Here is a 9,285-nt window from a genome sequence, read left to right on the forward strand (position 1 = left end):
CATCGAACGACCCTGCAACGGTGGAGTAACTAGGGAGCCCTCCAGCCTGCGTAGACACGGCCCTATCTGCACCTCGCACGGCTTTACAAGCTGCAAGGCTTGTAACGGCAGGGGAGAACCGCCGTGCCTGGAGAGAAACACAAGCCGGTAATGGGTCTAGCAGATGACATCCATTAGCCCCGCTCCCAGAGCTCGCCCTGCTCGAGTTGCAGGCTGGGAACCGCATGCCGTTCATCCCGCCCCACTTCCTCCAAATGTCTCTGCCTCCCTTGCTCGTTCCTAGCTGCTCAGCTACTGTTCGGAGGCCTCCAGTCCTGTACCTTGTGTGCCTATATTTCCTTAATTTAAGGGCTCTGTTATGCACATACTGGGATGGGGAGCCAGCCGGGGGCTTCTGCAATTTGCTGTACAATATCTGCACAGACAAGGCAGGGACTGCACCATGCAGGACAGGACAGGCTGCGCCTCCCCCCTTTGCCTCACTGCTGTCATCAGGGAGCTATCAGACTTACAGCCCCTGGTCTTGCTTTCCATGTTCCTGGAAGCAAACTTCCTGAAGCTAGAGACCCAAGCACCTCTCTCCGTCAGCATGCACGTGCCTGGCTATGCTGGTGGATGCCTTGCAGCCGCCTCTACCCAGCCACACGTGCCCCGCTGATGCTCCACACAGCTGTGCTCAGCAGCTGGATGTGCACTCCGGGAAGGACCCGGCTGCTGTAGGGACCACTAAGGCAGCAGGAGTATTTACACTCCCTTCTGCTGGCTGCTTGCTCAGTGGGGATCTGACCGTGCCGGTTATTAGCTGTAATCTCATAGCACCCCACAGCCACCACTATAGGGCAGGACAGGTAGGCAGTGACAAGTGGCTTGGGCAGGAGATCCTCCCTCTGTTCAGGTGTGGACTAGGTCCATCAGGGCACACCTTGAGGTCTGCCGGTCAGGGCACCAGCCTAGTGCTGGCCACACTGGCTTTCCAGTGCCAGGTGAGGACCATCTCTGTGGCCTCGGTCTCTGGCTACAAAGAGACGTCTCATTTGCCCTGGCACTGATTGTCCTGGGGTTTGACCCAGCTCAACACTGACAGCCACTTTGCATTGAGCAAGTGCTAACTGTGTGCACAATGCTAGCGTCTGCATGCTCGAGCAATAAAACACATCCGTGCTAAGTGCCACTGTGGTGTAATAACATTAGGCATTTTCCGGCTAGGAATATCTCCAGATTGCATGACCTAACACATATTGAACTAACATCCAACTGCTCCAGGAAGGTAATATGATTAGGAGACTCTGGTGTGGTGGGGAGGACGGGGCGGGAGCCTGACAAATGCATCAGGCTGTCACCACCGCCCACTGCACTGGAGCCTGGCCATTGCAAGGCACCAGTGCATCAGGAGGCTGAGAGCAATGCCAGCATGGCATGGGAGCCAGGCCCTGGCCCTGCCCCTGCCCCACACTGCAGCAGGACTGAGGCTGAAAAACAGCTGTTTTCCAGTCTCCACCCTGGGATCACATTGGAGCCGGTTTGAAACTGGTGTGGTATTACCATCTCTATTTAGATCACAGACTGCTCAGAAAACTTTCTAAGTCGTATTCATGCTCGTTACAATCTACACGTTTCAGGGGTATATCTGGTAGCCGTGTTCATCTGAGACAAAAAGAAAAGCAAACCTCTAAACCTCTTGGTTCAGGGATGATACCTTTTATTAGACCAACTATGAAACTGCAAAAAAAATATCATTTTTTGCCAGCTTTCGGGCTCACGCGCTCTTTGTCAGGCGTAGGGAAAATGATGGTACACGTCCCCATAGGTAGAAACATAAATTTCATTTTGTAAGAAGAGTTGAACCGAGAGTTTTAGAGTTTTGCATTTCTTACAAGCGACATGTAACATGCACTAAGTGTAACGTGTAACACGGCCCTGACACACGTTGCCTTGCTGAGCTGCACGGTGGCTTCTCCGCTAGTAGGAGGGCACCGAAAGCACCCGGCCTGGCTGGAGCGAACCACAATAATCGCACAGACATACAGCAGGCTGTGCTGGAAAAAACCCTAGGACATTTTATGCAGCCTACTTCGGAGCGACCTGGAGCAGGACAACAGATGCACCCGTCTGTGATCCTGAGACACAGGCTTTCTCCCAGGGCAATCGTGATGTCTGCGAGCGCCTCAGTTCTGTGCAAGCCTCACTTAAAACTAGTTTGACTCTGTTTTCACTGGAGGAGGGGATAGACCGGCCGTTTCCATATGCTCGCTGCCTTGATGGTGAACCTGTGTACGTCCTGAAACCGGTATTAGGGGAAAGTGCACTGGCCCCTTCACCATGCAAACCCAGGTCTCAGTCACACAGGGACTCAGGCTCAGTCAAAGCTCCTGTGAAATATTCCCCGTGACTATCCTCTAGTCAAGGATTATCCTTTAGTCTTCAGGGGGAGAGCAGGGATGACACACAAAGTCGGGTGCCTGAGCAGAATAGGGGCAAACCTCCCACCAGCCCCTATATCACAGCTTGTCTCATTCCCCGGGGCCATGTCAGCAGCAGCACCCCTGAAACCTGGGGGTGCCAGATCTCCTGCCCCGTTGTGCCCTCTCTTACCCGGTTGCAGCTGCCATGACGCAGCCCCCCTTATCCGGGGTGGCCTCCACGCAGCATCCCTCGCTGTCGTGGCTCATGCCAAAGTTGTGCCCGATTTCGTGAGCTATGGTGGCGGCGGCTCCGATGGGCAGCTCCGAGTGGTCCTGACAGGTGGGGAGGGAACGGAGACAGCACAAGGGTGAACTCGGCGTCTGGCTGGGTAGCAAACAACCCCAAATCCTTCGATCAGAGGGGAAGAGCAAAGAGCTTTGCAGAGCTCCCACCCTGGATATCATGGACAAGAGGCTCAGGAGTGGGGGGACCCTCGGCGATGGGGTGGGCAAGCCGGGGATGGCTTCAGGGGTGCTCCAGAGAAGGGGTGAGGAGTAGGACCCCCCTCTTCTTACCACGCTGACGCCTCCCGAGTTGTCCGCGCTGCACATCCCCTCCAGCGGGGCCATGCCGATGGTCGTCCCTCGAAATGTCTTGCCGCTGTCCAGACGCACCGGAAACGAAAAGAGGACGGGGGGAGCTGGGTGTTAGCGTAACCCCGGAGCACCGTTGGGCTCAGCCTGGGGCCGTGCAGAGAGACCCGAAGAGACTCACGTCAGCAGCTGGGCGTTGTCGTGCTTCTTGCGGGCCCGCAGCGCCCTCTTCCACTGTAGGAAGGACCAGAGGGTGGCACTGGCATCGCTGGTGACCGTGCACTGGTCCCTCTCCGTCCACACCTCCAGGCCGATGAGAGCCACTTTGATGTTCAGAGACCTGTAAAACTGAGCAGCAGGAGTGGACCTAGGTGGGCGTCACGGCTGGGTCTCTGCTGGGCTCCTCGGGGTTCAGGCACCTTCCGCCTGCATGCTCCTGACCTCTATTCTTGCTGTCATCAGACTTACCCAGCAGGCATCCAAAGCCTGGCTTTGTTGGGTGACCCAGGGATCATAAAGAAGTGGGGCTGGAAGGGATTTTCAGAGGTCACCTAGTCCAACCCCCTGCCAGAGGCAGGATCAGCCCCGTGCAAACCATCCTAAACAAATCTGTTCTCTAAACTTTTCGTAAAACTACCGTCGACCCCGACGTAACACGAGGCATCGCACCCAAAGCTGCCCCAGGGAAAGCAAGGGGACCCCAATGCCCTGCTTCTGTAAAAGGTTTTTAATATACTCTCACTCAAGAGATCCCAAAAAGAGGGCTGCACCCCTGCTACGAAGGAAAGCAAAACCTCCCCAGTCCGTACCAGTCTGACCAATGGGGGAAAATTCCTTCCTAACCCCAAACTGGGGTCTGGCTCTGAGTGGAGACCGCTACCCTCTAGCCAGCAACGTCCAGCTTTAAATCTGATAGCCAAAGTTTTTCTGATATTATGATAGGCCACAGGGATGCATCCATCCTGTAAATACCAGCTCCGAGGGCCACCCACTACCTTGTCCACATAGTTGGCGATCTCCAGGATTCGCTGCTTGGTGTGGCCCAAGTTGTGATCCTGCTTCTGGAACTGGAGAGACAGGGAAGAAAGACGATTCAGGCTAAATGGGATGATGGACTCCAGCCTGGCCCCAAACAAGCCCTCCTGGATGTGGGATGCATCTAATACAGCTAACGGACGCCCACCGTCCCATATAAGCAAGGCAAGAATTGCCCTGGGAGCCTCTGGGAGAAGTGCTACAATGGAAATGTGATGTGCTGCTCTGCTTTGTGCTCCCCGCCTGCTCTGCTTTCTGCTTGTGCTCTCTGTCTGATCTGCTCCCTGCTCTATCTACTGCTGCAATCTGCCACGTGCCACACACAGAAACTGCCCGTACCACTTTTGGCACCCGTGTTGTAGGCCAGCCACCCTTGGTTTAGAGAATGAAGTAGCAGAAGGAGCAGACCGCAGATGTGTGCTCTTCACTGTGGTTTGGCAGTGGCAGGGGAGGAGGAAGAAGTCTACAGCTTGCACAAATTTGCTGTTATGGGGCCTTGCAGCTGCAGAAATGCTGCCCAGTCCTTCTTCATTCAATTCAAAGAGCCTAAGCAGGCTCCGTGTCAGACCCCGCATCCCGGGAGGTATGAGTGCAACACTAGCTATAAGTAACCCACCCCAGTTTCAGTGTCTGAGCAAAAGGGGAATAAAAGGCTGAAGGAGTGAAAAGTAAAAGGGTTTCCTTTGGGATGCCCCAGCTGGGCTGAGGAGGAGCACGAGCCCTGCAGCTGTTTGCAGGCAGAGCCAAGACCTGGGCACAAGGAAAGCTCGAGCGTCTAGCAGCCCCGAGCACAGGACTGGGAGCTAGGAGCATTTGATTTCAAGGGCCATCAGCCTTTTATAAAAGATCCATCAGCTGCCTGCAATAGTCGCAGACGGATTTTGGTTATGCAAGAAACTCCTTGCTTCTAATCCCCTGCGTTTCATCTCTGTGCCCAGGGCATGTATGCACTGCATCTCTGGCTGCCAGGAGCACTTGCTCCCTGTCCATCCATTTCTACTCCCAGGGTCCCAGTCTGGGAGTGCAATGGGAAGGCAACTACCTTGCCCTTGCATGCAATGCAATGCCTTGCCCTTGCACGGGAAGGCACAGCTGACAGCAAGTCGGGCCCCGTTTCCGAGAGCCCAGTGCTCACCAGAGCGTGATCAGCGACGATGAACAGCTCCATGTACTTCATGGTCCTCCAGGCATCTCTCCTTACCTGCAAGACAAAGAGCAGGTATCACAGCAAGGACGCATGAAGCAGCAAGTGCACAACAGGGTCCACTAGCCTGGGGAAGTGCCCGGAGCCCCCCACATACCTCCCGTGCCATACGGACCATTTGGCAGCACCACGAGAGGAAACCCTGGCCTTACCCGCTGCCGCGCTGGCTTGACGACTCTGATGAGGTCGGCTATGTTGTTTCCTGAGCGCTCGCTGTGCCCGCAGGTCCCCCCCTCGATGGGCAAATGCTCTGCCCTGTAGAGGACGTGGTGCTCGGGGTCCGGGCTGCCAAGGGGCTTCAAGTAGTAGCTGTCATTGCTGCTCAGCACGATGAGGCCACTGGCGACAAAAGGGAGAGAAGACTGAATGGATGGGAGGGTGGGCTTGTCTGTCTTTTGCATCTGCTTTCTGGGGAGCTGAGGCCTCGCACGCTTGTGGCACGGCAGGAGCCGCGGGCGGTGGGAAGCAGAGGGCTTGGCAGAGAAGTGCCTGTGGATACAGGCTTGGGCTCCAACCCAGGGAAGCACAGAAGCACGGGCTTAATGCTAAACCCCCGGGTAATCCCAAGGATTGCAAATGACACCGTGAAGCCAGCCAGGTTCTTTGGGTAGATGGGATACCTCGCCTGCCTATGTCCTTAGACCAACACGGCTACAACCAGAAACACGAGAAAGCCATGCACGCGGCCCCGTGCTGGCTGGATTGGCCCCATTAGCTATGGCCATCCAGGTACGGAGCAAAGGGAGCTTGAAAGGGAGGATGGGGGTGTTTGGCCAAGGCAGAAAACAAGAAGGCAAGGCAAGCAGATGCGAGAAGGGCTGGAGGTCTCGGGGAGGGAGGGGAACATGGAAGAGATGGAGACAGGCTGGGGAATGAATGAGCAGCCCCCAAAATCCAACACTTTTGCATCCGATCGTGACACTTTTGCATCCAGTCATGCTCTGGGGCTTGCTGGGCTGCTCTTCCCCCTTCCCTGGTCGTTCAGGGAATAAATGCACACGTTTTACCCCTACCCAGAGCCCAACCTCCAGCCCCAGGGAGGCTGCTGGGAACAAAGGGGAACAAAAAACAGCTGCCATCCCCTCCCGTGGCAGCCCCAGGAGCCCCCATCACGCTGCCCAGCCTAAAGGACTGCTGCCTAGAGAAGGTGTGCACTCCCCATCACTGGAGGTGTTCAAGATGACCCTGGCAGGGATGATTTAGGCATGCCAATGTCTCTGCTCTGCGGTGGGGAGTTCAGTTCCCAGGCTTCTGGGCTTTGCTGGTTGCCGGCTCCCCTCATTCCTGCCAGATGTGTCCAGGTGTTTTTATTTTTCCAACTATTTGAGTTGGTCTAATAAGAGATATCAGATTTACCCAAAGAACCGTGTCTGCAAAGTGTTTTTAAGTTTTCCTCAGAGGCACTGGGTGCTGGCTGCAGGCTGGAGATTTTGACTGGGATGCGGCCAATGCTTCTGCTGAAACTTAAAGCTGGAGGGTCCTGGCTAAAGGGTCTTGCCTCTCTGCCCAGAGCTGGACTGATTGCCAGATTTAGGGGCAGAAGGGAATTTTACCCCACAGTCAGGTTGGTATGGACTGGGGGGTTGCCTTTCTCGGTAGTGTGGGGCATGGCCCTCTTTCCAGGATTTCTTCAGGGTGCATTAAGCTTTTGTAGAAGCAGGATGCTGGCTGCTGTGGTCTCCCTACTTTCCCCATGGCAGCTTCGGGTGTTATGTCTTGGATGATAGTTTTACAAAGAGTTTAGCTTCTGGATTGGTGGATGATTTGGACCGGGCTGATCCTGCCTCAGGCAGGGGTTGGACTATGTGACCTCTGGAGCTCCCTTCCAGCCCCACTTCTCTACAGCTCAGCAGACAGCCTCCTCCTTGCTCGATCAAAAGCCAGGCCAAAGCCCAGAAGTGCAACTAGATGCAAAAGTCCTAGCTGCCTCTGCCTTCATGGGCATTTGAGGGGATGCTGTCCTGGCAATTTTGCTCTCAGGACATATTTCTGGCACGCTTGCCTTTGTGCAGCACCAGCTCCGCAGCAGACGCCTTGTCACAGAGCACTGAGGTGCCCTGCTCCTCAAGAGGGGAAACTGCTAGGGAGGGAGCCCTAGCAGTGACTAAGGAGCCCAGCTGTGGCTTGCAACCAGGAGGTCAGCTGACTGAAAGGGGCAGGGCCTGGCTCCTATATAAAGCATGGACCGGAGGCCAGAGGCAGTTCCCTGCCAGCTGCCAAAGAGGAAGGAGCTTCCTGCCCTGGGAGAGAGGGGAAACCTGGTGCAGGGGCTGCATCTGAGAGGTAAAGGGTCACTGGTAGGACCGAATGTTGTTTGGGCCGGTTGGCTCCTGTTTTTGTTGTAGCCGAAGGGCTTGTGTTTTGTTGTTGCTAGGACCGGTGGTTTGGGTGAGGCTATTAGGGGTTGGAGGAGGCCTCATAGGGGACCCACAGTAGTGTGGGGACCCCAGCGCCAGTAGGGGTGCAGTGTACGGGGTACATAGACCCTGGCCCCAGAGAGGAGCCCAAGTTGGGCATGGTGAGCCCCAGGTAGGGGGCAGCCTTATTAAGGAGCCCAAGTGTGGGCATGGTGAGCCCCAGGTAGGGGGCAGCACTATTGAGGAGCCCAAGTGTGGGCACGGTGAGCCCCAGGTAGGGGGCAGCATTATTGGGGAGCCCAAGTGTGGGCATGGAGAGCCCCAGGTAGGGGGCAGCATTATTGAGGAGCCCAAGTGTGGGCACGGAGAGCCCCAGGTAGGGGGCAGCATTATTGAGGAGCCCAAGTGTGGGCACGGAGAGCCCCAGGTAGGGGGCAGCATTATTGAGGAGCCCAAGTGTGGGCACGGAGAGCCCCAGGTAGGGGGCAGCATTATTGAGGAGCCCAAGTGTGGGCACGGAGAGCCCCAGGTAGGGGGCAGCATTATTGAGGAGCCCAAGTGTGGGCACGGAGAGCCCCAGGTAGGGGGCAGCATTATTGGGAAGCCCAAGTGTGGGCACGGAGAGCCCCAGGTAGGGGGCAGCACTACTGAGGAGCCCAAGTCTGGGCACGGAGAGCCCCAGGTAGGGGGCAACATTATTAAGAAGCCCAAGTGTGAGCACGGTGAGCCCCAGGTAGGGGGCAACATTATTAAGAAGCCCAAGTGTGAGCACGGTGAGCCCCAGGTAGGGGGCAACATTATTAAGAAGCCCAAGTGTGAGCACGGTGAGCCCCAGGTAGGGGGCAACATTATTAAGAAGCCCAAGTGTGAGCACGGTGAGCCCCAGGTAGGGGGCAACATTATTAAGAAGCCCAAGTGTGAGCACGGTGAGCCCCAGGTAGGGGGCAACACTATTGAGGAGCCCAAGTCTGGGCACGGTGAGCCCCAGGTAGGGGGCAGCCTTACTGGGAAGCCTAAGTGTGGGCACGGAGAGCCCCAGGTAGGGGGCAGCATTGTAGATAAGGCCCCAGAGAAGAGGGCACAGAGCGAGATAGGGCCGGAGAGAGCCCTAGCACCAGAGGGAGCGTGCATCAAAGGAAGAACGGCCCGAGAGAGAACAGGAAGGGGCCAGATAGTGATAGAGCTGAGACAACAGTTATTCCATCGGTGAGGTGTGGACTGCGGTGTAGGGGAGGAAACGGAGCCGCAGATAGCGCCCCTAGCAGCGGGGTAGTACAAGGGCAGCCTCCCGCTAATTAACACTGATTAATCAATTAATAACAAGGCATGGCAGGTGAGTAGGCGGGCGGTTGCCCCAGGAACAGGTGTGTGGGCCACATTAAGGTCGGCCTAAAGTGGGCAACTGTCACACGCCTACATCTAAAAAAATTGTTTTTTTAGCTATATAGGGAGTAAAAGGAAGGCCCAGGGAGGAATAGGACCCCTGCTAAATGGGCAGAAGCAATTGGTGCCGGATGGGGGGGACAAGTCTGAACTCCTCAACGAATTCTTTGCCTCAGTGTCCCTAAGCGAGGGGCAGGACAAGTCTCTCACTGGGGGTGTAGAGAGGCAGCAGCAAGGCGCCAGACTACCATGCGTAGACCCTGAGATGGTGCAGAGTCTCTTGGAAGAACTGGATGCCTTTAAGTCGGCA

General features: G+C 56.0%; 1 protein-coding gene across 1 annotated transcript in view; it reads right to left on the reverse strand.

Moving 5' to 3' along the window:
• ADAM33 (ADAM metallopeptidase domain 33) overlaps positions 1–9,285 on the reverse strand; it is a 60,399-nt gene that overhangs the window by 23,439 nt on the left and 27,675 nt on the right. Inside the window, exons 6-11 of the mRNA XM_025200699.1 lie at positions 5,388–5,574; positions 5,167–5,232; positions 3,992–4,063; positions 3,178–3,344; positions 2,979–3,063; positions 2,593–2,735 (exon numbers count right to left, since the gene is read on the reverse strand). Of these exons, the coding sequence (XP_025056484.1) occupies positions 2,593–2,735; positions 2,979–3,063; positions 3,178–3,344; positions 3,992–4,063; positions 5,167–5,232; positions 5,388–5,574 (720 nt within the window). The remainder of the gene's footprint in view (positions 1–2,592; positions 2,736–2,978; positions 3,064–3,177; positions 3,345–3,991; positions 4,064–5,166; positions 5,233–5,387; positions 5,575–9,285) is intronic.

Source organism: Alligator sinensis, unplaced genomic scaffold (genome assembly GCF_000455745.1).
Source record: "Alligator sinensis unplaced genomic scaffold, ASM45574v1 scaffold12_1, whole genome shotgun sequence".
Lineage (NCBI taxonomy): Eukaryota > Metazoa > Chordata > Crocodylia > Alligatoridae > Alligator > Alligator sinensis.